Raw genomic sequence first — 27,419 nt, forward strand, 5'->3', positions numbered from 1 at the left:
TGAAGCAATGGCAGTTACGAAATGAACCTTTATTTTATAAAAGGCAACGATGTACAAAATAAAGTGCCTGTGATTGTTCTCCTGTTTTCTAATGTGCTGATTTGACAACACTGTTGGGTGACATATTGACAAACTGTATGTAATTCTGTAACTGTCCCAGAACCAGAAGAGAATGGAGGACCCCCACTGGCAAAATGTACTCTCATGACAAAAACGTTGATTGGTATGAAACTAAAAAAGAAACATACCACTAAAAGAGAACATAGCATAAAACATCTGCAGTACTAGACATTTGATATGACTAGGATTCATTATCTGCACCTAGTCCATTATTAATGTACATTTAAATATAATATTTAGCAGACACTTTTATCCAAAGTGACTTACAGTCATGCATACATACATTTTCCACATGCGTGGTCCCAGGAATTGGACCCATTACCCTAGCGTTACAAGCTCCATGCTTTACAAACTGAGCTACAAAGGACAATATTTGACCCTCAACTCTCAGACTCCTGTGTTGTAAAACATTGTTTTGAACATCGCCTGTGCAGTTTATTATAACAGACAGACTTTTAACCCCTGAGTGGAGATTCTTCTGTCCTGGTCAGTCCAATAACGGAGTCCTTCTTCCCCTGAGGATACGTGTCCAATGTCCTCCTCCCTCACAGTGCTTTGCCTTGTTGCCGCTCCTGTTTTCTCTGTAGGTAGCGAGCACGGGAATTGTTCACTGAGCTTTCATCATTCTGTTTCTCCAGTTTCTTGAATGCGTCTTCAGCAGACCTCTCTGGAATAAACCAAACACACATAATGACTATTAGATTGTCAAGAACATAACGAGCATACAAAGCATACAAATCACCTTGGGGCCTGGCTTGATCAGAAAAGGCACTACAGTAACTTATCTTGTCCAATAGGAATGCTCAGTTACGTTTTCCATTAAAAAACCTTTTCCCCATTAGATGTTTTTTTATGAGACCTGTACTGTATATAATAAAGGAGCAGCTACAGAAACAAATGTTATACAATTCCTTCTATACCAGTAAATTCATGAGCATCACCAGAGCCCATCATACACCTATTTGCCTTTTAGCTGCTTCCTTGGTCTCCCACTTGGCCACCTCCTCTCTGGCCACACTGCTCAGCTCTTACACATCCACCTCATGGAGCATAGGAATCATGGAAGATCACCAGTCCAGCTGGTCCTCCTGGTCAAAGAGCTATGGGGGAGGGGGAGTCAGGTTAACATGCAGGAGAGATGGGGATTGATGTGCAATATGCATTTTGGGGATTTTATGGATTGTTCTGAAGTGGTCAGAATATAGTCCTGGAAGTCTTTACCGTTGATGATGGATGAATGTGAACCATGGATCCGTGCCCATACATTGTCCAAAACACCTTCCCAACTGACCTGGGAGAAAACCACAACATTTCAGTTATCTTTCTTGACTTTTTAACATTGCTAGGATAAAAGCCGTACCTTCTTGCCACGTAGGTGAAGTAACCAGTGCATAGACATCTCCTGAACAGCTCACTCTTATTACCATCAAACTTCTCCATAGGGAAATTTCTCTTCTGGAAACAACGGACATACCCTGACTATAAATCTGTACATACGTGCTCAGAGCTTCACATCATAGTTTTAGCTACACAAAAACGAATAAGATAAGTAAATAAACAAACAACAAACTGACCTGTTGTATTTGTAGGAGGATCTCTCTGAGCTGGGTCTCCACGCTGACGGCTGACTTTAGCGCCCTCCGGTGTATATAGTTGTCTTTACATCACGCTGACGGGGCATCACAACAAGTAGGCAGCAAAACAAGCTCACGTTAGATGGAGACCCATGAACATGAATGCAGTGAATATAATGTATCTTATTAAATACAATAAGAGGAGTTAAGTTTCTATACCTGGCCTTGCCCTTCTCAAACACACTGAGCAACATGGTGAAGTCATTACAGCTGCCCTTCTGCACTCCCAACGGCCTGTGCTTCTGATCTGCCTCCTGCTTCTCTGGATGGCCTGCAGAGAGAGAAATGCCAAACATTTAGATTATAACTATGACTTGGGATTATGTCTCACTGAAATCCAATGGAATAAAACGGTAAAGGCCATGATGTATACATGTGTATTTCTGACATAACCACATCTTCATTGGCTAAACCGAGGCCTCATGCCGTTATTCTCCACCTGGTCTGATGAAAATGTTCTCCACAGACAGCATGGTAGCTACAGGCAGCAGGAGGTTCCTCAAAGCCCAGGGAGGCAGCCTGGAGCAGGGCCCGGGTCAGCCCTGGGGGCAGGGGGAACTCTACCATCAGCTCATCCAGCTGGGTCACTTTACCTCTCCCACAGACACCACACAGGGGATATTGATAAGAGCTAACAAGAGCTATTTAAAAGATTGAGTCGTGATAGTCATGAAGAACTGCCAAAACTGTATTTGGTAGGTTCCCTCTGTTCTTGATGGTGAAAACAGCAGAGTTGTATCCCTATGTGGTTGTAGATGTATCTGGTGGAGATTCGTATAAGCAATGACAGATGTACACGAATATACAGTATGTCTATAGCTCTCACCTGTCGATGGCGTCACATTGGTAAAGCCGTTTCAATGCTTCTAGGATGAACCTCTCCTCTGGATGGTCCAGGTAAGGGAACCTTAAGAGGGACACACCAAGCAACCATGGCCTCAAATGACTTGTTGGATTATATTGTATTATCAACAGTCTTGAAAAACGGACACTGGTTTCTCTGAGCACTTGAGGAAGTGGAGCTGTTCCTACCTGATGACATCATGAACTCCCAGTGTGTGAGTGTGAGGATAACAGCGGTGAGACTGGTCCTCTGGATCTCTGGAACGGTGTACTCATGCATGCACCTATCCCAGAACTCCTGACTGTAGTAAGTCCCGGCGGAGGTTCTCCCTGCCCGGCCTCCTCTCTGCAGGGCCTCGCTCCAATAACACTATACAACATCACAGTCTTGTTCATTAGGCACAAAACAAAAGGAAGCAGACAAACAGGGACTTCCGGGAATACTTTGAAATCAGAACCACTTCGAGGATGTCCATGCCAACCCTTGAGTTATGGTTGAGTTGCTTCACTAACTCACTGTCTACAATATACCTGCAGTGAGCAAATTACAGTCATGAAATTAGAGGCCTTGCATTCTGTGATGGATAAAAACAGCTATATGCAGTCATGTCATGACTTTATTCTTTTGATTTAGCAAGCAAATGACATGCTAAACTGTGTCCACTTGAGTGTAATCTGTTTTTCTATATGTGAATGTCACAGTGAGGGGTACTCAGACAGTGCCGGAATCCTTACCAGTGGGCATAGATCTGTACAGTGGCAGGATCAGCAGCTCTTCCACTTTACGGTCCTGCACATCGTAACAGTGGTCTACGAATTCAGCCTTCTCATACAGCATGTCACAGGCCTTCTCAATTTCAGACTGCCCTGTTATAAACAGTTGTATCGAAAAAATATGAACCTGTATTCAGTACATTAATATTTTGGAGATTATCATTAGGTTTACCTGTTAGAAACATAAGGATATCTCCAGCCATCTCACTTGTGTGCACATCCAATTCCACCTTGATAACCTGTAACAACATACTCAAAGTTTTCCCCCATATTTCTTCCCCATACATACAGTAGAGACAATATACCGTACCAGTCAAAAGTTTGGACACACCTACTCATTCATGGGGTTATCTTTATTTTTATTATTTTCTACATTGTAAAATAATACTGAAGATATCAAAACTATGTAATAAAATATATGGAATCATGTAGTAACTAAAAAAGTGTTAAACCAATCAAAATATATTTTATATTTGAGATTGATCAAAGTAGCAGCCCTTTGCCTTGATGACAGCTTTGCACACTCTTGGCATTCTCTCTACGAGCTTCACCTGGAATGCTTTTCCAACCGTCTTGAAGGAGTTACCGCACTTGTTGTGTCACGACTTCCGCCGAAGTTGGTCCCTCTCCTTGTTCCGGCGGCGTTCGACGGTCGCAGTCGCCAACCTTCTAGCCATCGCTGATCCTCTTTTCATTTTCCTTTGGCTTTGTCTTGTCTTGTATCACACCTGGTTCCAATCCCATTCATTACATGTTGTGTATTTAACCCTCTGTTTCCCCTCATTGTCCTTGTCGGTGATTGTTTGTTTGTAAGCTTTGTGCAAGATATGTTCTGGTGTGCGACAGGTTTTGCTCAGTTTTAATACTAAGTTCGATCTCCTGCGCCTGACTTCCCTGCCACCAGCACGCACCCTTACAGAATCACCGACCCAGTATGGAGTCAGCATTTACGTTACATTTAAGTCATTTAGCAGATGCTCTTATCCAGAGCGACTTACAAATTGGTGCATTCACCTTATGACATCCAGTGGAACAGCCACTTTACAATAGTGCATCTAAATCTTTTAAGGGGGGGGGGGGGGTCAGAAGGATTGCTTTATCCAATCCTAGGTATTCCTTAAAGAGGTGGGGTTTCAGGTGTCTCCGGAAGGTGGTGATTGACTCCGCTGTCCTGGCGTCGTGAGGGAGTTTGTTCCACCATTGGGGTGCCAGAGCAGCGAACAGTTTTGACTGGGCTGAGCGGGAACTGTACTTCCTCAGTGGTAGGGAGGCGAGCAGGCCAGAGGTGGATGAACGCAGTGCCCTTGTTTGGGTGTAGGGCCTGATCAGAGCCTGAAGGTACTGAGGTGCCGTTCCCCTCACAGCTCCGTAGGCAAGCACCATGGTCTTGTAGCGGATGCGAGCTTCAACTGGAAGCCAGTGGAGAGAGCGGAGGAGCGGGGTGACGTGAGAGAACTTGGGAAGGTTGAACACCAGACGGGCTGCGGCGTTCTGGATGAGTTGTAGGGGTTTAATGGCACAGGCAGGGAGCCCAGCCAACAGCGAGTTGCAGTAATCCAGACGGGAGATGACAAGTGCCTGGATTAGGACCTGCGCCGCTTCCTGTGTGAGGCAGGGTCGTACTCTGCGGATGTTGTAGAGCATGAACCTACAGGAACGGGCCACCGCCTTGATGTTAGTTGAGAACGACAGGGTGTTGTCCAGGATCACGCCAAAGTTCTTAGCGCTCTGGGAGGAGGACACAACAGAGTTGTCAACCGCGATGGCGAGATCATGGAACGGGCAGTCCTTCCCCGGGAGGAAGAGCAGCTCCGTCTTGCCGAGGTTCAGCTTGAGGTGGTGATCCGTCATCCACACTGATATGTCTGCCAGACATGCAGAGATGCGATTTGCCACCTGGTCATCAGAAGGGGGAAAAGAGAAGATTAATTGTGTGTCGTCTGCATAGCAATGATAGCAGAGACCATGTGAGGTTATGACAGAGCCAAGTGACTTGGTGTATAGCGAGAATAGGAGAGGGCCTAGAACAGAGCCCTGGGGGACACCAGTGGTGAGGAGACAGATTCTCGCCACGCCACCTGGTAGGAGCGACCTGTCAGGTAGGACGCAATCCAAGCGTGGGCCGCGCCGGAGATGCCCAACTCGGAGAGGGTGGAGAGGAGGATCTGATGGTTCACAGTATCGAAGGCAGCCGATAGGTCTAGAAGGATGAGAGCAGAGGAGAGAGAGTTAGCTTTAGCAGTGCGGAGCACCTCCGCGATACAGAGAAGAGCAGTCTCAGTTGAATGACTAGTCTTGAAACCTGACTGATTTGGATCAAGAAGGTCATTCTGAGAGAGATAGCAGGAGAGCTGGCCAAGGACGGCACGTTCAAGAGTTTTGGAGAGAAAAGAAAGAAGGGATACTGGTCTGTAGTTGTTGACATCGGAGGGATCGAGTGTAGGTTTTTTCAGAAGGGGTGCAACTCTCGCTCTCTTGAAGACGGAAGGGACGTAGCCAGCGGTCAAGGATGAGTTGATGAGCGAGGTGAGGCAAGGGAGAAGGTCTCCGGAAATGGTCTGGAGAAGAGGGAGGGGATAGGGTCAAGCGGGCAGGTTGTTGGGCGGCCGGCCGTCACAAGACGCGAGATTTCATCTGGAGAGAGAGGGGAGAAAGAGGTCAGAGCACAGGGTAGGGCAGTGTGAGCAGAACCAGCGGTGTCGTTTGACTTAGCAAACGAGGATCGGATGTCATCGACCTTCTTTTCAAAGTGGTTGACGAAGTCATCTGCAGAGAGGGAGGAGGGGGGGGGGAGGGGGAGGAGGCCTGTTCTGTGAGCTCGCAATGAGTCGTCGAGCCACGGAGCGGGAGGGGAGGACCGAGCCGGCCTGGAGGATAGGGGACATAGAGAGTCAAAGGATGCAGAAAGGGAGGAGAGGAGGGTTGAGGAGGCAGAATCAGGAGATAGGTTGGAGAAGGTTTGAGCAGAGGGAAGAGATGATAGGATGGAAGAGGAGAGAGTAGCGGGGGAGAGAGAGCGAAGGTTGGGACGGCGCGATACCATCCGAGTAGGGGCAGTGTGGGAAGTGTTGGATGAGAGCGAGAGGGAAAAGGATACAAGGTAGTGGTCGGAGACTTGGAGGGGAGTTGCAATGAGGTTAGTGGAAGAACAGCATCTAGTAAAGATGAGGTCAAGCGTATTGCCTGCCTTGTGAGTAGGGGGGGAAGGTGAGAGGGTGAGGTCAAAAGAGGAGAGGAGTGGAAAGAAGGAGGCAGAGAGGAATGAGTCAAAGGTAGACGTGGGGAGGTTAAAGTCACCCAGAACTGTGAGAGGTGAGCCGTCCTCAGGAAAGGAGCTTATCAAGGCATCAAGCTCATTGATGAACTCTCCGAGGGAACCTGGAGGGCGATAAATGATAAGGATGTTAAGCTTGAAAGGGCTGGTAACTGTGACAGCATGGAATTCAAAGGAGGCGATAGACAGATGGGTAAGGGGAGAAAAAGAGAATGACCACTTGATAGAGATGAGGATCCCGGTGCCACCACCCCGCTGACCAGAAGCTCTCGGGGTGTGCGAGAACACGTGGGCAGACGAAGAGAGAGCAGTAGGAGTAGCAGTGTTATCTGTGGTGATCCATGTTTCCGTCAGTGCCAAGAAGTCGAGGGACTGGAGGGAAGCATAGGCTGAGATGAACTCTGCCTTGTTGGCCGCAGATCGGCAGTTCCAGAGGCTACCGGAGACCTGGAACTCCACGTGGGTCGTGCGCGCTGGGACCACCAGGTTAGGGTGGCCGCGGCCACGCGGTGTGAAGCGTTTGTATGGTCTGTGCAGAGAGGAGAGAACAGGGATAGACAGACACATAGTTGACAGGCTACAGAAGAGGCTACGCTAATGCAAAGGAGATTGGAATGACAAGTGGACTACACGTCTCGAATGTTCAGAAAGTTAAGCTTACGTTGCAAAAATCTTATTGACTAAAATGATTAAAATGATACAGTACTGCTGAAGTAGGCTGGCTAGCAGTGGCTGCGTTGTTGACTTTGTTTGAAAGTGTAGCTGGCTAGGTAACCTCGATAGCTGGCTAGGTAACCTCGGTAACTGGCCAGATAATTAGTCTAAACTACACAATTGTCTTAGATACAAGGACAGCAAAGACAACTATGTAGCTAGCTAACACTAGCTAGCTAACACTACACTAATCAAATCGTTCCGTTGTAATGTAATAGTTTCTACAGTGCTGCTATTCGGTAGAAGTTGGCTAGCTAGCAGTGTTAGCAGTGTTAGCAGTGTTGACTAGCAGTATTGACTAGGTAGGAGAACGGCAGCGCGGCGGACGAAAATAGCTGGCTAGCTAACCGAAAATTACTCTAGACTCCACAGTTATCTTAGATACAAGGACAGCAAAGACAACTATGTAGCTAGCTAACACTACACTAATCAAGTCGTTCCGTTGAATGTAATAGATTCTACAGTGCTGCTATTCTGTGGCTAGCTGGCTAGCTAGCAGTGTTGATTACGTTACGTTACGTTAAAAGGACGAAAATAGCTGGCTAGCTAACCTAGAAAATCACTCTAAACTACACAATTATCTTTGATACAAAGACGGCTATGTAGCTAGCTAAGATCAAACAAATCAGACCGTTGTACTGTAATGAAATGAAGTGAAATGTGATACTACCTGTGGAGCGAAGCGGAATGCGACCGGGTTGTTGATGCAGGTACCCCGGTTATAGGGGTGGAGGAGCACGTCCGGGAGCACGCAGCAATGCTTCACCATCTTGGCATCTCCATGGACCGCGTTGTCCAGACTATCGACCGCTGGGAGAGACAGGGAGTTCTTCCAGCGCCTCCACCAGCACAACCGGGGTCTTCTCTGGGCTCCCCTTTTCTACCTGGTTCCAGTGGGATTTGTCTCTCCCTGCCCCAGGAGTACGACGGAGAGGCTGTGAACTGCCAGGAGTTCCTGCTTCAACTGGAGCTATACCTGGCCACCGTCCACCCGGCTCCATCGGGCTGTGAGAGGGTGTCTGCCCTCATCTCGTGCCTCACCGGGAAATCCCTGGAGTGGGCCAATGCCATGTGGAGAGAGGGAGATGCGGCGTTGGACCAGTTTGAGGAGTTTACCCGCCCGAGGGTAGAGCGGCGGGTGAGCACCTCTTCCATCTGAGGCAGGAGTCGAGGAGCGCCCAGGAGTTCGCCCTGGAGTTTAGGACCCTGGCTGTCAGCAAGGGATGGAGCGACAGGGCCCTGATCGACCATTACCGCTGAAGTCTGCGCGAGGACGTCCGTCGGGAGTTGGCCGAACCCTCACGTTCAACCAGCTGTTGGACTTGTCCATCCGGCTGGACAACCTGCTGGCTACCCGCGGACGTTCTGATCGGCGTCCGGTGGTTCCATCCTCCCGCACCCCCTCTCCGATACCTATGGAGCTGGGAGGGGCGGTGCGCAGGGAGACCGGAGGGGGTTCCCGCTTGTGCACCATCTATGGCCGCAGAGGTCACACTGCCGGTCGGTGCCGGGTTGGTTCCTCTGGGGATTGAGGCAGCAGGCAGGGCGCTCTGGCATCACCCCAGGTGAGCCGGCACCATTCTCACACAGAGCTCTCTGTTGCACAGATGTTTGTTTGTCACTTTCCCTGAGTTTTCCCCGAATTCTCAGCATAAGGCGCTCGTCGATTCAGGCGCGGCTGGGAATTTTATTGACAGAGCTTTAGCCCATGGTTTAGGGATCCCTATCATTCCCATGGATGTGCCTTTAACCCGGTCACACATTAGATAGTCGACCATTAGGGTCAGGGTGGATTAGGGAGGTCACCGCTCCTTTGGGCATGGTGACGCAGGGGGGTCATACGGAGAGAATTAATCTCTCCCTTATTGACTCTCCTGCGTTTCCCGTGGTGCTGGGCCTACCCTGGTTAGCTTGTCATAACCCCACTGTTTCTTGGCCACAGAGGGCTCTCAAGGGGTGGTCGTGAGAGTGCTCAGGTATGTGTTTAAGGGTTTCTGTTGGTGCTACTATGGTGGAGAGTCCAGACCAGGTCTCCACCGTGCGCATTCCCCTTGAATATGCCTATTTGGCTCTCGCCTTCTACAAAAAAGAAGGCAACTCAATTATCACCTCATCGATGGGGCGGTTGTGCGATAGTTCTCCTGGTAGATGCTGCACTTCCCAGGAGTCATGTGTATCCCCTCTCACAGGCGGAGACGGAGGCTATGGAAACATATGTCTCCAAATCCCTGCGTCAGGGGTACATTCGGTCCTCCACTTCACCCGCCTCCTCGAGTTTCTTTTTTGTGAAGAAGGAGGGAGGTCTGCGCCCATGTATTGACTGTCGGGGTCTGAATCAGATCACTGTGAGGTATAGTTACCCGCTACCGCTCATAGCCACAGCGATAGAGTCAATGCACAGGGCACGCTTCTTCACCAAATTAGATCTCAGGAGCGCTTACAACGTGGTGCATATCCGAGAGGGAGATGAGTGGTCATGCCGTACGGGTTGATGAATGCGCCATCAGTCTTCCAAGCCTTTGTAGACAAGATTTTCAGGGACCTGCATGGGCAGGGTATAGTGGTGTATATTGATGACATTTTGATATACTCCGCTTACGCGCCGAGCATGTGTCCCTGTTGCGCAGAGTGCTTGGTTGCCTGTTGGAGCATGACCTGTATGTCAAGGCTGAGAAATGCCTGTTCTTCCAACAGTCCGTCTCCTTCCTAGGGTATCGCATTTCTACCTCGAGGGTGGAGATAGAGTGACCGCATTGCAGCCGTGTGTAATTGGCCGACTCCCACCACGGTAAAGGAGGTGCAGCGGTTCTTAGGGTTTGCCAACTACTACCAGAGGTTTATCAGGGGTTTTGGTCAGGTAGCGGCTCCCATTACCTCACTGCTGAAGGGGGGCCCGGTGCGCTTGCAGTGGACAGCTGAGGCAGACAGGGCTTTTAGTCAACTGAGGGCTCTGTTTACCTTGGCTCACGTGCTGGCCCATCCGGATCCCTCTTTGGCATTCATAGTGGAGATGGACGCATCCGAGGCTGGGATAGGAGCTGTGCTCTCTCAGCGCTCGGGTACGCCACCGAAGCTCCGTCCCTGTGGCTTCTTCTCAAAGAAGCTCAGCCCGGTGGAGCGAAACTATGACGTGGGGGACCAGGAGTGGTTGGCTGTCGTCAAGGCCTTGAAGGTGTGGAGACATTGGCTTGAGGGGGCTAGACACCTTTTTCTCATCTGGACTGACCACAGCAATCTGGAGTACATCCGGGCAGCTCGCCAGGCAAGGTGGGACATTTTTTTCACCCGTTTTGTGTTTACCCTTTCTTACAGACCAGGCTCCCAGAACGCGAAGGCAGGCGCATTGTCCCGGCTGTATGACACAGAGGAGCAGCCCTTGGAACCCACTCCCATACTCCCCACCTCCTGCCTGGTGGTGCCGGTGGTGTGGGAGCTGGACACGGACATAGAGCAGGCGTTACGTGCAGAGCCCGCTCCCGTCCATTGTCCCGCTGGGCGTCTGTACGTCCCGTCTGCTGTCTGTGACCGGTTGATCTATTGGGCCCACATGTCACCCTCCTCTGGTCAACCTGGAATCAGCCGGACAGTGCGCTGTTTGAGCGGGAGGTACTGGTGGCCTACCTTGGCTAAGGACGTGAGGGTTTATGTTTCCTCCTGCTCGGTGTGCACCCAGTGTAAGGCTCCTAGGCACCTACCCAGATGTAAGCTATATCCCTTACCCGTTCCACAGCGGCCTTGGTCGCACCTGTCGGTGGATTTTCTTACTGATCTTCCCCTCTCACAGGGTAACACCGCGATCCTGGTCGTTGTGGATCGTTTCTCTAAGTCCTGTCGTCTCCTCCCTCTGCCCGGTCTCCCTACGGCCCTACAGACTGCGGAGGCCTTGTTTACACACGATTTCCGGCACTACGGGGTGCCTGAGGATATAGTGTCTGATCGGGGTCCCCAGTTCATGTCTAGGGTCTGGAAGGCGTTCATGGAACGTCTGGGGGTCTCGATCAGCCTTACTTCAGGGTTTCACCCCTAGAGTAATGGACAGGTGGAGAGAGTGAACCAGGATGTGGGCAGGTTTCTGCGGTCCTATTGCCAGGACCGGCCGGGGGAGTGGGCGGAGTTTGTGCCCTGGGCCGAGATGGCACCGAACTCGTACCGCCACTCCTCCACGAACATCTCTCCCTTCCAGTGCGTACTGGGGTACCAACCGGTTCTGGCGCCTTGGCATCAGGGTCAGACCGAGGTTCCTGCGGTGGAAGACTGGTTCAGGCGCGAGGAGGAGACATGGGAAGCCGTCCGTGTCCACCTTCAGCAGGCCGTGACGCACCAGAAGGTTAATGCAGATCGCCACCGCAGTGAGACCCCGGTGTTCGCACCGGGGGACCGGGTCTGGGTCTCGACCCGAAACCTGCCCCTCCGCCTGCCCTGCCAGAAGCTGGGTCTGCGGTTTGTGGGGTCATATAAAGTCCTGAGGAGAGTGGATGAGTTTTGTTACAGGTTAGAGCTTCCACCCGTTTACCGTATTAACCCCTCGTTCCATGTGTCTCTCCTCAGGCCGGTGGTGGCTGGCCCGCTCCAGGAGTCTGAGGTGCGGGAGGTTCCTCTGGACATCGGGGGGGGGGGGGGGGGGGGGGGGCGGAGTAATCCGTTCGCTCTATGTTGGATTCGAGGTGCCGGGCGAGGGTCCTTCAGTATCTCGTGGAGCGGGAGGGGTACGGTCCGGCGGAGAGGGCCTGGGTTCCGGTCGAGGACGTGTTGGACCCATCTATGCTGCAGGAGTTCCTCCGTCTTCATCCGGATCGCCCTGCGCCTCGCCCTCCGGGTCGTCCCCAAGGCCGGTGTTGACGCGCCGCTGGAGCCGCGCGTCGGGGGGGGGTGGGGGGGGGGGTACTGTCACAACTTCCGCCGAAGTTGGTCCCTCTCCTTGTTCCGGCGGCGTTCGACGGTCGCAGTCGCCAACCTTCTAGCCATCGCTGATCCTCTTTTCATTTTCCTTTGTTTTTGTCTTGTCTTGTATCACACCTGGTTCCAATCCCATTCATTACATGTTGTGTATTTAACCCTCTGTTTCCCATCATTGTCCTTGTCGGTGATTGTTTGCAAGATATGTTCTGGTGTGCGACGGGTTTTGTACCCACTTTTATTATTTTGTATATTTTGGTTTTCTGAGTTTTTGAGCACTTATTAAACTGCTCCGTTTTATACCAAGTTTGATCTCCTGCGCCTGACTTCCCTGCCACCAGCATGCACCCTTACATGTTGGCTGCTTTTCCTTCACTCTGCGGTCCAACTCATCCCAAACCATCTCAATTGAGTTGAGGTCGAGTGATTGTGGAGGCCAGGTGATCTGATGCAGCACTCCATCACTCTCCTTCTTGGTCAAATAGCCCTTACACAGCCTGGAGGTGTGTTGGGTCATTGTCCTGTTGAAAAACAAATTATAGTCCCACTAAGCGCGAACCAGATGGTATGGCGTATCGCTGCAGAATTCTGTGGTAGCCATGCTGGTTAAGTGTGCCTTGAATTCTAAATAAATCATAGTGTCACCAGCAAAGTACCCCCACTCCATCACACCTCCTCCTCCATGCTTCACGGTGGGAACCACACATGCGGTTATCATCCGTTCACCTACTCGGCGTCTCACAAAAACACGGCGGTTGGAACCAAAAATCTAAAATTTGGACTCATCAAACCAAAGGACAGATTTCCACCTGTCTAATGTCCATTGCTCGTGTTTCTTGTCCCAAGCAAGTCTCTTCTTCTTATTGGTGTCTTTTAGTAGTGGTTTCTTTGCAGCAATTCAAACGCAAAGGCCTGATTCATGCAGTCTCTGTTACTTGAAAAACTATTGAATTAGTAGTTGTGTTCAAACCTTTTCTGCCAGTTTGCATTATTTGGTGATTGGCTGGTAGGCAATTTGGCGTGCATACAGTTAAGCGTTTAGACTTCTGCACTAATACCAGATAGGTTTTTCTTTCATTATTTTAGGCTAAATGTAGACTATATAAATTGCACAATAATTATACATTCATGGATTTTTTAAGATATTGTTTCTCTTTATTCAACCCGCCCGCCCTTCAGCCATACAATATTTAATGACCCTAAACCCATCTGCCCCGTGGATATTCACCGGGACTGCGGGTTATGAGCCAACCTGCGCATCACTAGCTGAGTTTAAATGAGCTAAATCCTGGGGTGGTACAATCACTGAATTTCTTAATTATCATACATCATACTAACAGTTGGCCTATGTCTGTAAAAGCAAGCTCACTCCCTACCTCTTTAACGTAAACAGAGCTCTCTGTACCAGCCAAACTTGGAGGTGACAGGGAAGGTTCTTCCAGGGATGGTGAAGACAGAACAGCCTGCCAGGAACACAGAGAGCGTGTCTGTCTCCAGGGTGGCTGACATTACCACCACCTTCAGGGGGACAGAGCAACCCTTAGAGGCCTTATCTGGACTGGAGAGGGTCGGCTTCAACAGACCCAGCAAAATGTCCTAAAGTAAAACACCTATTATATAACCGTTTACAATCTGGGATTTGTTTTTAAGCTAAACAGCAGCCCCACCACTTGCTATGGTATACAACTGAGGGATGGAGTTGGGGATATAATCAGATTACTGTTTTGAAGTAGTTGCCTCTACTACTGACCGTGTTAAGGCTCCTCTCATAGGCTTCATCCAAAATGACCACACTGTAGTGAGACAGAACAGGGTCTGCCAGAATCTCTCTCAGCAGACAGCCGTCTGTCATGTACTTTAGCAGTGTGTCCTGACAACACACACATCTCCTTTCAGAGACACACATTTGCTGATATACACAACACTCTAATTCCCTTCACATTTCAGCGACAATACGTAGACCTATAGAACACTTTCAAGATGCCTAACACATAAGCGTATCTAATCATTTATGTGAAGTATCACTTTGAGCAGTCTAGTACAGTGTTTCCCAACCCTGGTCCTCGAGCACCCCTAACAGTAAAATATTTGATTGTATCCCTGGACAGGCACACCTGATCTAACTTGTCAACTAATCATCAAGCCCTCAATAAGTTGAATGAGGTGTTTGTCCAGGACTACAATGAAAATGTGAACTGTTGGGTGACTCAAAGACCAGAGTTGGGAAACACTGATCCAGTAGGCAGGTGTCTTGGAGCTCTTTCACCTGTGTCGTGCAGTCATCGAAGCACATATCCAACCTCTCTACCCAGACTAAAGTGCATCTCCTGTGATAACCTCTGGGCTACAGTGATGGCTGCTACTCTCCGAGGCTGGGTGATGCCAATCTTGCTATTACTCCAAAATCCTACATAATTAATACAAGTTTACACCTATCCAAACCTTTCAGACCTCTCTATAAGGGCATCTCATAGACAAATTATATAATAAAGTGTATAGAGGTTTGGGGTCAATTTTGAATTCTGTACACAGGTCCTATGGAGACGTTGAGTCATTTTCCCACTGCCAGTCTCGCCAGTGACAACCAAGAATGAATTGTCTTTGACAGCCTGTTGAAGTTTGGCCTTATGTTGATAGATCGGCAGGTTCTATGATTCGTCTGAATCTCCCTTGATATCCCACTCTGTCCTTTTCAACATGATGGACTCTATTGTTGTTCAACTATGCGAAGGGGAATGATGACAATAGCTGGTTCCAATAACTTATATTACACGTATACATTAACAAAGAGTAAACACATAACTGCTTACTTATATAGAGTTGTAGGTCTGATTCTCCGCCACAATATTCTAACTTTTAGGTCGTAAAGATTCCAAGTTACACACGTTTCTGTCGGCAAACGATGAAACACAGCGACTTCCGGATACAATGCATTCTACGTTTTCATTGGTCCCTGTTGTGGCCAAATACCCTGACGTTTACTGTAAGCCGCTCTCCATGTCTGAAAAGTATTGCCTTTATGCACAATTTTCGACTATTAAATGGAATAATATGCAATAATTCATGACAAAACGTACAATTGCATAAACACACAAGGGTTCGATTGTTACAATGAGCCAATTTTGTAAGTCTTTTAGTACAGTAAATGTACAGATAAGAGATGCTCAGGGGCTGAGTCACTGGCTTACTGGTGCTCTTCCATGCCGTCCCTAGGAGGGGTGCGTCACTTGAGTGGGTTGAGTCACTGACGTGATCTTCCTGTTTGGGTTGGCGCCCCCCCTTGGGTTGTGCCGTGGCGGAGATCTTTGTGGGCTATACTCGGCCTTGTCTCAGGATGGTAAGTTGGTGGTTGAAGTTATCCCTCTAGTGGTGTGGGGGCTGTGCTTTGGCAAAGTGGGTGGGGTTATATCTGGAATATTTTTCCTGTCTTATCCGGTGTCCTGTGTGAATTTAAGAATGCTCTTTCTAATTCTCTCTCTCTCTCGATCTTTTTCTTTCTTTCTTTCTTTCTTTCTTTCTTTCTTTCTTTCTTTCTTTCTTTCTTTCCTTCCTTTCTTTCTTTCTTTCTTTCTTTCTTTCTCTCTAGGACCATGCCTCATGACTACCTGGCCTGATGACTCTTTACTGTCCCCAGTCCACCTGGCCGTGCTGCTGCTCCAGTTTCAACTGTTCTGCCTGTGGCTATGGAACCCTGACCTGTTCACCGGACGTGCTACCTGTCCCAGACCTGCTGTTTTCAACTCTCTAGAGACAGCAGGAGCGGTAGAGATACTCTGAATGATCGGCTAAGAAAAGCCAACTGACATTTACTCCTGACGTGCTGACCTGTTGCACCCTCGACAACCACTGTAATTATTATTATTTGACCCTGCTGGTCATCTATGAACATTTGAACATCTTGGCCATGTTCTGTTATAATCTCCACCCGGCACAGCCAGAAGAGGACTGACCCCCCCCCCCCCCCCCCCCCCCCCCCTCATAGCCTGGTTCCTCTCTAGGTTTCTTCCTAGGTTCTGGCCTTTCTAGGGAGTTTTTCCTAGCCACGTGCTTCTACACCTGCATTGCTTGCTGTTTGGGGTTTTAGGCTGGGTTTCTGTACAGCACTTTGAGATATCAGCTGATGTAAGAAGGGCTTTATAAATACATTTGATTTGATTTGATTCAGAACCATGGACAGCATCTTGGTAGACCCTCTCCACCTCATTGAAAGCATGGGGGAGCTCTCTAGTCTCCAGCACTACAAATCAGTCAAACATAAATACATCAATAAAACAAGAGTAACTGTGTCCCAAATTATTTACACCCGAAGAATGACAGGTCCACCAGAGACAATGATGTGCTACAGATCACTCTTCCTATGCTGTTCTCTCAGCACTCCCATTCACCTCCTCCCTAGGGAGAATAGACTTGGGACTTATTGATGAGACATGAATCCAGAGAATGGACCTATTCCAAAGCTGTTTGGTAAACACTTCAATCATATGATAAATTATTCTGTTACAGGGCATTGAGCAGCCTTTTCCTTTGTAGACTTCTGTATCATAATGAAAGTCTACCTGGGTAGACTAGGATAGTGCTATTAATTGGCTGATATAAGTGTCCACAATAAGTTCATTATTTTCACTGTAAACAGGAGCATTCAAGCCTCTGTGCCCAGAAAGTGGTGACGAATACCGCCCAGTTACTGAAAAGTATCTAATCATTTTCACACAATGCAATTTGAGTTGTATATGAGTTAACAGGCACTCATACTTTGTAAACTCATGGAATTTCACAAAGGAGAATGGCCTGACTACAAACCAATTGTAATGTGATGGATACTTAACTTCCTTACTGCGGACCACTGGCAGAAACACAGTCCTGTGGCTGTCACCACTGTAGGGACACCTGGCAATGGAAACAAGAAGTCCTGAATCCAGTAGTTTACCATTGAAAAATAAGTCAATAGGGATTGATCGTCTGTGAACAATTGCAATTGGCTTGTAGTTGTTGGTTTCGGTAGTAAACATGTAAGAGCACACAGTCACTGGCGGGTCCCATCGGTGAGAGTGGAAGTACCTGTAAGAGGATATTAATATTTTAAATGTTGAATAAATGAATGTGACAAAATTTAGTCTAGGCATACTCTACATTTAAGAGTACACTATAAGGAGTATGATGACACCAGAATGTTGGTTCACAGATCATAGGGGCTTACAGGAGGCATGTAAAGGTCTAAAAAGGGCCTAAAATTGCCACTTTCATCATGATTTTCTAAGAAATTGTTTGTGTGATACAAATGTAAAAAGGCATGTCAAACATTTTCCTACCAATTAACTTTCTGTGAGAATTGCAAGAACAATCTGAGATACCAAAAATATTATCAGCCTACGCTGGTGTGGAATAGGCCAATAGATTATTTTTTATCAACAATCTGAAAGTAGGCCCAAGGAAAATAATCAATTTGACCTGATAGGGAAAGAGATCTGATAGAGAAATAGACCATCAATATGTTACACACCTGTGATTGAGCACCACAGTAGGTGAATGGAAAGCGAAAGATAACAAAGTGGTCAGCCCTGGTTTTGGACTTGCAGTTCTGGCTGTGGCTGGAGGGGATCTGGACTGTGTCTAGGTTCAGAGGGGGGGAAGTGGCATTCTGGAAGATGGTGATGAGAAACCTTGTCCTTGTCGCAGTGCCCAGGGGAACTTCTCATTGGTGGATTGTCAACCTTGCTGATTTCCTCTGAAGGGAATGTTTACAGACTGCTGATAACTGATATAATCTCACACTATAATGTTACTGAATACATTCTTTCCACAATGCAACTTTTGTATTATATAACATTAAGGCAAAGATTTTGTTACCTTTCAGGATGCATTTTACAGATGAGAGGCACTCTCTTGGTGATCTCAATTTGGCCCTCTTCTAGCATAGCCTTGATGACCACTGTCAAGCTGGCAATATCTCCCTGGCACATTAGAATATAAGCAAGGTTAACGTCAGCCTTTATGTGCTACAGCAAAAAAAGAAAGAGATTGAATGTTAGCGGAAATAATTAGCATACTTGTCTTTTGACGAGACAGCCATAATAGGGAACAGAAAAGACAATGAACCGGTCTGTCTCTCCCATGAGATAGTGGCACTGAAGAGCAATATATATTGCCCTGTAGTGTCCACCATTTTCATCTGTGTGAATTTGAATACACAGGACATTATCAATTAGCCAAAACCACACATATAACCAATGATATTGCCATTTGATTGATTAGGATTTGAATACATAAGTTACTTACCTTGGACATAAATGTTAAACGTAAAATGGATGAATTGCTCTTTGGGAATGTAGAGAGACATGTACCCATTATGACCACTCACAGTGTCATTTATGTCTTTTTAAAGTGCGGTTGAAAGTATGGATTATATCCCTCTCGCTCCGCGCAGATTCGAGTAACAATAACAAATGATCTCTGATGGTCAGAAAACAGTGGATATTGGGCCTGGGTGACCATCCACTGGTGGGGTGACACAGCTGGGGGTCGTTAGGATGAATTGCCTTGATTAGAGCCTTTTTGATTCACATTGGATGATTCATTGGTGCATGAAAGAATCTCAAACCATTGAAGCAAAAATTATTTCACTTTATTTCATATTTGTTTCACTTTCAAGACAATGTCATGTACTTTATTAAAAAAAAAAAAAAATGAGACCAAGGTGTTGAGACCCAGTATCCTCGTCATCCCCATCATTTGTTGATTTGGTCTGTACTCTTGTTGTAGATAGGATTTTTATATTCACATTCTGGGAGAGAGCGCGAGAGAGAGGGAGTAGTCTCAATGTAAAATAAGTTATAAGGATTATGATTATACAGTATGTTGTGAGGGGACAAAAACGTACTCTCTTTGGGTTTCTTTCTCCAAAAGCTTCCTGCAATGAGAAGGAGACAATGCATTGATAACAAAATGCTAGAGTGCATATTGATTTGTATCAGAGATTACTGTAAAGCATAGTGCGTAGGATACCTCTTTGGCGTTTGTCCATTTGGAATCTTCCCTCCTGGTTGGTCTCTGCCTCGTTTGCTCTTTGATGGATGTCGATCTGAGCTCTGGCTTGCTCATTGATCTCTGCTTGGTTTGCTGTCAGAGTTCACGACAAGTCAATGTAATTCATAAAAGGATCACTGCAAGCTGATACTGTAAATTGCTCATTGAAAAGCTCTGACTTTACCATAGTAATGCCGTCCGAGACTTGATTGGCGCAATCTGCTCATGAGTTCTGGGGAAGGAAAGTCCATTAAGTTCAGTTACTTCTGAATGCAACATGAATACCAAGCAGGATGAAAATATTGGTATCATTGAGCAAGGGAAAATTATTATAGAATGTTGACTGTATGTTACATAAAGTATAGCTCACCTCTATGAAACCCTCTTCTTTTCTCACTCAAATCTCTCACTGGTTTATTTTGGTATCTAGCTGGTTCGTGCTGGTTTCTTGGTGGTTCGTGCTGGTTTATTGGTGGTTCATGCTGAATTCCGGTTGGATCATACTGAATTGTGGTTGGATCCTGCTGAATTCTGGTTGGATTTTGCTGAATTCTGGTCGGCTCATGCTGAATTCTGGTCGGCTCATGCTGCATTCTGGTTGGATCGTGCTCATTGTTTTCTGTTGAAAGGAGGGAAGAGAACAGTTCAAACTAGGTCCATGTAGAAAAGGAAACAACAACATTAAAATTCTATTCCAGTCCATTGACTGAAAATGGTAAATCTAAAATAATAAACGTACCATAGATAGGTCGCTCATTGCCGGCCCCTAAATTAAGACAAAAACAGATGTGAGCATCAGTCTGTAAATGCACCATGACTTTGTACCGTGGTCTTGTTTTGGTAAATATAGAATGATGTTGTAATGTTGCATAAACTTAACCACATGGATTATAAGACACTGTGGGCGTGCGTGCGTATGTAGCCTACATGTGCTTACGTTTTTTACCTCTCTCCTGTGCCACGTCTCTCCCAACATCGTCACTACATGCAACGTCCTCAGGAGGTGTACTGGATCCTGTCATATTATACAGAATTCTACATTAATTTCATGTTTCAATCAGATTTGAAAGGGGTGCTCAAATGCCATAGAGGTAATAAAACAAGGAAAGGCACTGCTATAAGATTATCATTTGTTCAGGCGTTATGTCTTTATTGAAAGTACAAGTACATCACATTTCACAAACATATTAGGCTACTTTGAAATATTCCACCGCTTAATGCCACATATTGGGTGGCATTAAGATATGCATGTAGGCCTGTTTAAACTGTGCAATGTACATCTTTTTAGTAGGATGTGCAGCTACATAACTGACATGGTGTCACGTCTGCTCCCGCTCTTCCCCAGGCTGCCCTGCATCACGCACTCCTGCCATCATCAAATACGCACACCTGCCTTCCCTCGTCACACGCATCAGCGATATTGGATTCACCTGGACTCACTCCTCACCTGTTTATTACCTCTCCTATATTTGTCAGTTCCTCTGCTCTGTTCCCTGCTGATGCATTACTTGTTTTTGTCTTTGTCAGCATCAATCAGCATCATAACATTTACATCAGAAAGACAGGATGCTGCTTAATGCTCAAAGAAAGATTCAAATGAGCCTGAATAACTGTGCTGACGGTGTTCCTGTCTCCTTCCATGTCCGTTCCTTAGTAAATGTTTGATTCCCCGTACCTGCTTCGTCTCTCCAGCGTCAATTCATGTGACACATGGAAGCAGCTTGCAAAGTTGCCCAATCAGCATCATAACATTTACATCAGAAAGAAAGGATGCTGCTTAATGCTCAAAGGAAGATTCAAATGAGCCTGAATAACTGTCAATGTACTCAGTGTAGCATACTCTATACTGTGCAGTATGCCATGCTAGCTGCTTCATCAATATCATTCCAGTACTGAAGTAAGACTGAGGGAGTCAGAAAGAGGAACATGGAGGTGCTCACGTGTCCATTTCACCCAGCAGAAACAGCCACTCAGGAGCACTATGAGGACGGCCACACCACCAACGCTGAAAAACAACACTTGCAGATCTGTACTGTCTGAAGAGAGGAAGAGGTGGTTTTATTTAAATGTACCTTACAGGAAACATTAAGCAAGAGGGCTGCTTGGTCGAACCCGACCAGAAATAGGTTGGCCTTTACATAAAGTGATTGTGTAAGGAAATACCGACCACATGCGGCGTATACAGAGTGCATCTCTGCAGTTTGCATACACTGTATGAAGTCTGCACCAATTATTTTGACTCATTACTGGTGACTTGAAAGGGTGCTAGACTTTCGGATACAACAGTATAAGAGATTATTGTTCTAATCTAACAATAAACTGACTTTTTCTTGATACAAATATTTGGTTGAGGTCACAAGAAAAATCCAACCTACAACTCAGGTATTGTTACAAGCACCATTCTCCAACCAACTGAGCCACTGGAACAATATACTACTGTAGATACTAGCATAGTGTTACCTTGATCAAGTTCCTCAACTTCCACTCGATGGCACTGGTCATGACTCTGTAGCTCACAGCAGTAGGAACCCAGATCTGAGGCCTGAAGGGCATCGAATAGGATGGAGAAGTTCCCCAGACCTCCCTGATTGGGGAAAGCCTTCACTCTGCCCTGCCTAGGGTCCAGAAAGTCCACCTGATAATACATTCGTATTTTATTTACATATTATTTGAAGAGCGCTTTTCATTACATGCAGAAATTACAAAGCTGTACATTAACAATAAGGTAAAAAATGCTTTTAAAAGGCTAAACTCTCAGCTAAAAAAGAAGGCTAGTATTGTACATGATATGCAGACAACTGAAGGAGGCAACAACCTTCCCAGAGGATGTGATGTTGACCAGGCTGGCACCAGAACCAGAGATCTGGTTCCACACCACCCATCCATGGCCAGGGCTGATGCCCAGAGAGGTAGACCCAAAGCTGCATGACAAGAGCACTGCAGAGCCCAGTGGAGCCTGGAGGGTGGATGTGTTACAGGAGTCATGGCAATGTTTGTTACCTAAAGGAGGAGTTTTGGGTTTGGATGGTTATCAGGCTCATAGACAAAACGTTGCAATGTAATGGTTAAAATATACAATTCTCAGCAGCATACATACATTTTTCTATCGTAAGCTAAATATAGGGTTTGAAAAATCACACCATTATTTTCCTGATGCACAACACATTCACGACAGGAAGCGTCTCTTCAATTTCTACTCTCCCATTCTACATATATTCTCTCATATCTCTACATCAAATGCTATATCTACATCATAATTATCTTAAGCACTTACCCATTGAAGCAACAGAGGTATAACATAATACCATCCAGAAAAAACAGCCATCAGTTTTTACCAAGAACATTTTCTGTATTTTAATATATGGTAGTGAGTGGTATCAGAAATGTAAGTGAAAGTATCAGGCACATACATCCAGTAGCTAAGGTAAATGGCAAACCTCTGCAACTAAGTTCAGACACAGAGGCAATCGATTAGGTCACTTCCTGTCTCAGCAGCTGTGCCTCTTTCAATTATTCCCATTTAATTTTATACATATCTGAAAACATTTAATATAGTGTTACATTTTAACCAGTACTTGATATATTTTATATGTTATAACATGTTTAACAACAGTATTACATGTTATTCACATGTTATAGCAATCTCAAGTACAATCTCAAGACAGCATTTTCTGTGATTATAAACAACTATGAAGCATATTCATGCACTAAAATAACCTGGTTTATGTGCATGACACATATAGTTAATTTAGGTTCATAAATGCTTCTTTTACTGTATTCACCCCAATACTATTAGTAGCTGCAGCCAATGGAACAAAGTTCTGAGCAGTAGCACAGATGTGGTCTTCTTACTCAGAAGACCACAGTAGCTTCCTGTTGAAGGGGGCCTTCAGTTGCAAGTGATATGCAGAGGTGAACCACACTCACTCGTCTGTTAGATGGATGCAGTGTGGTGTGGGTTGATAGGCAAGAGTGAGACACAAGCATATGTACTGCAGATGAACATTTGGTAATAAGTATTTTTTTATTCTAGTTCTCATGTTAACATGTCTTTTGACAAGAAAGTAGAGGTTGTAATGAACACACCTTCAATATGAATCCCTGTGTGCTACACAATGTTGACTAGAGAAAAGTATACAAAATACATGCATACAAATTAATATTGTAAAGACTGATCATGGAAATAAAAGAGGCAGAAATTTTACTAAGATCAACCATTTATTTGTTATTATTATTATGAATGTATTTATTATTACTTGGGTCTTTTGGAGGATCTCAATTGGAAAAAGTCCATCCTCTCCTCGATTCCTCCGTCCTCCTCTCCTGCATGAACTGGAAACCGATAAGGGGTCGAGTGGTCGAGGAGTGTCAATTCGTTAGAATGCGAACAGAGTCTGCTCACCTCCTTGATTACCTACTTTGGCAGAGAATACTCAAGAGTGCATACACACCCCCTTTGAATCAGCTGCTGTTTTCTCGAAGGAGAACAGTGCACACATTTAAAACGATATGCTACTTATCCTTTTATCTATAACATATCTTGCATACAACTAGTTCAATTGGTTTTTGCACTTTACACATTTATTTGGGGATTCCACCCCTCTAGAAGTCCTTTGCTTGATGACGCATGAGTGGAGAAGGAGAGTCATTTCATTCAAGCGCATTTGTTTTCACGTTTCACTCCGCGATTACCTTTGACCTTTTTCAAAAGCAGGCAAGGAGAGGACAGAGGAGAGGACGCGAGTTGTCGAGCAAATCCAATTGAGATTCTCTCTTCGTCTTGTCACTATAGTTTTTGTAACTATTGTGTGTGTTGTCACAAAATACATTCACCATGACTACCCAAGCAACTTGCTTCCTTTTCAACAAGGAAAGACAAATCATCTGTTGACGTGACACATAACTTTGTGGTTAAAACCAAAGACTGACACTGAAGACAACCAGGAAATCGTTTCTATGTTGAATTTCTTTTCCAACCTGGTTCATGCATTGCAAATCATAAAACCTTCATAGCCATGCTACATCTGCCAACACAGTTTGAGTAGCTCATATCAGACATCTCATGCAACACCTTTTATCAATTTAAATAGAAAATGGGGAATGTTTGTCAATCTAGTTTGTTGTTTAATCTAAGTTGTTAGACATGTGCTCTCATAGTTGACCCTGGTGACAGAAAGCGACTTTGTAGAGGTACACAGAGGGCCTCTTGTCACCTTTGTTAGAGTAATGTCACTGTCTGTGGTCCAGACCGGATACAACTGAAACCCACTTTCAGTTCTGCTGGTCTGCTGGAGACAAGGGAGAGAGAGCAGTTACAGGAAACATATCAATTCAAGTTTAAAATGCTACCTACAAAAACAGAACTGAAAATACACACCTACTGTTTCCACTTCATGCTAAATGTATTAAATGTCATGTATTTGTATTGTAATGATACATTGTATGTAATGTACTGCATGTCAAGCACTTTCATATGGGATCAATATCATGCCAAATGTATTGTGAACACACAGCATGTCTTTTGTATTTGTGTATCATGATCTGTACAAATAAATAGCAATCCACAAATGTAAATCACCAATCCACAAATGTAAATCACCAATCCACAAATGTAAATCACTAATCCACAAATGTAAATCACTAATCCACAAATGTAAATCACTATCCACAAATGTAAATCACAATGCACAAATGTAAATCACAATGCACAAATGTAAATCACCGTCCACAAATGTAAATCACCAATCCACAAATGTAAATCACCAATCCACAAATGTAAATCACTATCCACAAATGTAAATCACCAATCCACAAATGTAAATCACTATCCACAAATGTAAATCACTATCCACAAATGTAAATCACTATCCACAAATGTAAATCACTATCCACAAATGTAAATCACCAATCCACAAATGTAAATCACCAATCCACAAATGTAAATCACCAATCCACAAATGTAAATCACTATCCACAAATGTAAATCACCAATCCACAAATGTAAATCACCAATCCACAAATGTAAATCACCAATCCACAAATGTAAATCACTATCCACAAATGTAAATCACCAATCCACAAATGTAAATCACCAATCCACAAATGTAAATCACAATCCACAAATGTAAATCACAAATCACTATCCACAAATGTAAATCACTATCCACAAATGTAAATCACCAATGCACAAATGTAAATCACCAATCCACAAATGTAAATCACTATCCACAAATGTAAATCACCAATCCACAAATGTAAATCACTATCCACAAATGTAAATCACTATCCACAAATGTAAATCACAATCCACAAATGTAAATCACCAATCCACAAATGTAAATCACTATCCACAAATGTAAATCACAATCCACAAATGTAAATCACTATCCACAAATGTAAATCACAATCCACAAATGTAAATCACTATCCACAAATGTAAATCACAATCCACAAATGTAAATCACAATCCACAAATGTAAATCACTATCCACAAACACCTTTTGATTTGTATATCGATATATTGCATTAGAATTTTTTTATAACTGCAGATATGCAGGTCATTTCCAAGGGCCTTAAGTAAAATGACTACCATAAAGATTTGCAGATAGGAGAGATATGCGCAAACATGACAGATATGGCAAACCTGCAACTCCATAGTTGCATGTTCGGGAGCTTCTGTCACATCGTCAAAGGGACTGAGTGAGGACCAACATGCAGCGCGTGGAAAGTACATCTTCTTTATTAACGAAAGAAGACGAAAACGAAACAAACACTATACAAACTACAAAAACAACAAAACAGACGACCGTGAAGCTATACAAACAGAAGTGCTGACACTAAACACTCTGACATAGACAATTCCCCACAAACAGCTAAAGCCTATGGTTGCCTTAAATATGGCTCCCAATCAGAGACAACAATAACCAGCTGTCTCTAATTGAGACCCAATTCAGGCAACCATAGACTTTCCTAGAACCTACACTCAACCATAGACACAGCTAGACACATTCACTCAACACAAACCCATACACTACACCCAACACCCCCTTTACCATATAACCACCCAAAACCGACAAAACACAAACATTCCCCATGTCACACCCTGAACTAACTAAAATAATAAAGAAAACAAAATATACTAAGAATATACTAAGGCCAGGGCGTGACATAACCCCCCCCCCCCCCCCCCTTATGGTGCGAACTCCGGGCGCACCAGCACATAGTCTAGGGGAGGGTCTGGGTGGGCGTCCGTCCACGGCGGCGGCTCCGGCACTGGTCGTGGTCCCCACCCCACCATAGTCACTACCCGCTTACGTAGCCTCCTCCAAATGGCCACCCTCCACATTAACCCCACTGGATTAAGGGGCAGCACCGGACTAAGGGGCAGCACCGGACTAAGGGGCAGCAACAGGATAAGGGACAGCACCAGGATAAGGGGCAGCACCAGGATAAGGGGCAGCACCAGGATAAGGGGCAGCACCAGGATAAGTGGCAGCTCCGGACTGAGGGACGGCAGCTCCGGACTGAGGGACGGATCCTGGCTGGATGACTGCTCTGGCGGATCTTGGCTGGACGGCTCTGGCGGATCCTGGCTTGACGGCTCATGGCTGGCTGACGGATCTGGCTGCTCATGGCTGGCTGACGGATCTGGCTGCTCATGGCTGGCTGACGGATCTGGCTGCTCATGGCTGGCTGACGGATCTGGCTGCTCATGGCTGGCTGACGGCTCTGGACGCTCATGGCTGGCTGATGGCTCTGGATGCTCATGGCTGGCTGACGGCTCTGGTTGGCGGCTCTGGCAGATCCTGTCTGGTTGGCGGCTCTGGCAGATCCTGTCTGGTTGGCGGCTCTGGCAGATCCTGTCTGGTTGGCGGCTCTGGCAGATCCTGTCTGGTTGGCGGCTCTGGCAGAGCCTGTCTGGTTGGCGGCTCTGGCAGATCCTGACTGACGAATGGCTCTAGCGGCTCCTGACTGACTAACGGCTCTGACGGCTCGGGACAGACGGGCGGCTCTAATGGCTCGGGACAGACGGATGGCTCAGACGGCACTGGGCAGACGGATGGCTCAGATGGCGCTGGGGAGACGGATGGCTCAGATGGCGCTGGGGAGACGGATGGCTCAGATGGCGCTGGGGAGACGGA

The 27,419-nt window shown here is 46.0% G+C and overlaps 1 protein-coding gene and 1 pseudogene across 3 annotated transcripts; both read right to left on the bottom strand.

Moving 5' to 3' along the window:
• Positions 1 to 76: 76 nt before the first annotated feature.
• On the bottom strand, positions 77 to 14,954 carry LOC129832021 (probable ATP-dependent RNA helicase DHX40; annotated as a pseudogene).
• A 3,901-nt stretch (positions 14,955 to 18,855) lies between these two features.
• LOC129832022 (uncharacterized) lies at positions 18,856 to 22,696 on the bottom strand. Of its 3 annotated transcripts, XM_055895736.1 has the most exons (11): positions 22,553 to 22,696; positions 22,094 to 22,278; positions 21,739 to 21,913; positions 21,219 to 21,314; positions 20,216 to 20,293; positions 20,018 to 20,044; positions 19,649 to 19,897; positions 19,463 to 19,510; positions 19,258 to 19,371; positions 19,133 to 19,162; positions 18,856 to 19,036 (listed from the first exon to the last, which is right to left on the bottom strand). In XM_055895736.1, exons 1-11 carry the CDS (start codon positions 22,620 to 22,622, stop codon positions 18,981 to 18,983), a joined length of 1,128 nt encoding a protein of 375 aa, XP_055751711.1. In that variant the 5' UTR covers positions 22,623 to 22,696; the 3' UTR covers positions 18,856 to 18,980. The 3 variants fall into 3 exon arrangements, with proteins under 3 accessions (XP_055751711.1, XP_055751710.1, XP_055751709.1); XM_055895735.1 differs by having other exon boundaries at positions 18,856 to 19,162; positions 20,225 to 20,293; XM_055895734.1 differs by having other exon boundaries at positions 18,856 to 19,162.
• Positions 22,697 to 27,419: the final 4,723 nt, after the last annotated feature.

Source organism: Salvelinus fontinalis, chromosome 33 (genome assembly GCF_029448725.1).
Source record: "Salvelinus fontinalis isolate EN_2023a chromosome 33, ASM2944872v1, whole genome shotgun sequence".
NCBI classification, from domain to species: domain Eukaryota; kingdom Metazoa; phylum Chordata; class Actinopteri; order Salmoniformes; family Salmonidae; genus Salvelinus; species Salvelinus fontinalis.

Coding starts and splice junctions, on each gene's coding strand:
- LOC129832022 (XM_055895734.1), bottom strand. CDS start 22,622: ATGTTCTTGGTAAAAACTGATGGCTGTTTTTTCTGGATGGTATTATGT. Junction 21,315..21,738: donor AGTTGAGGAACTTGATCAAG/GTAACACTATGC, acceptor TCCTCTCTTCAG/ACAGTACAGATCTGCAAGTG. Junction 20,045..20,215: donor ACAGGAGAGAGGTAAAAAAC/GTAAGCACATGT, acceptor GTCTTAATTTAG/GGGCCGGCAATGAGCGACCT.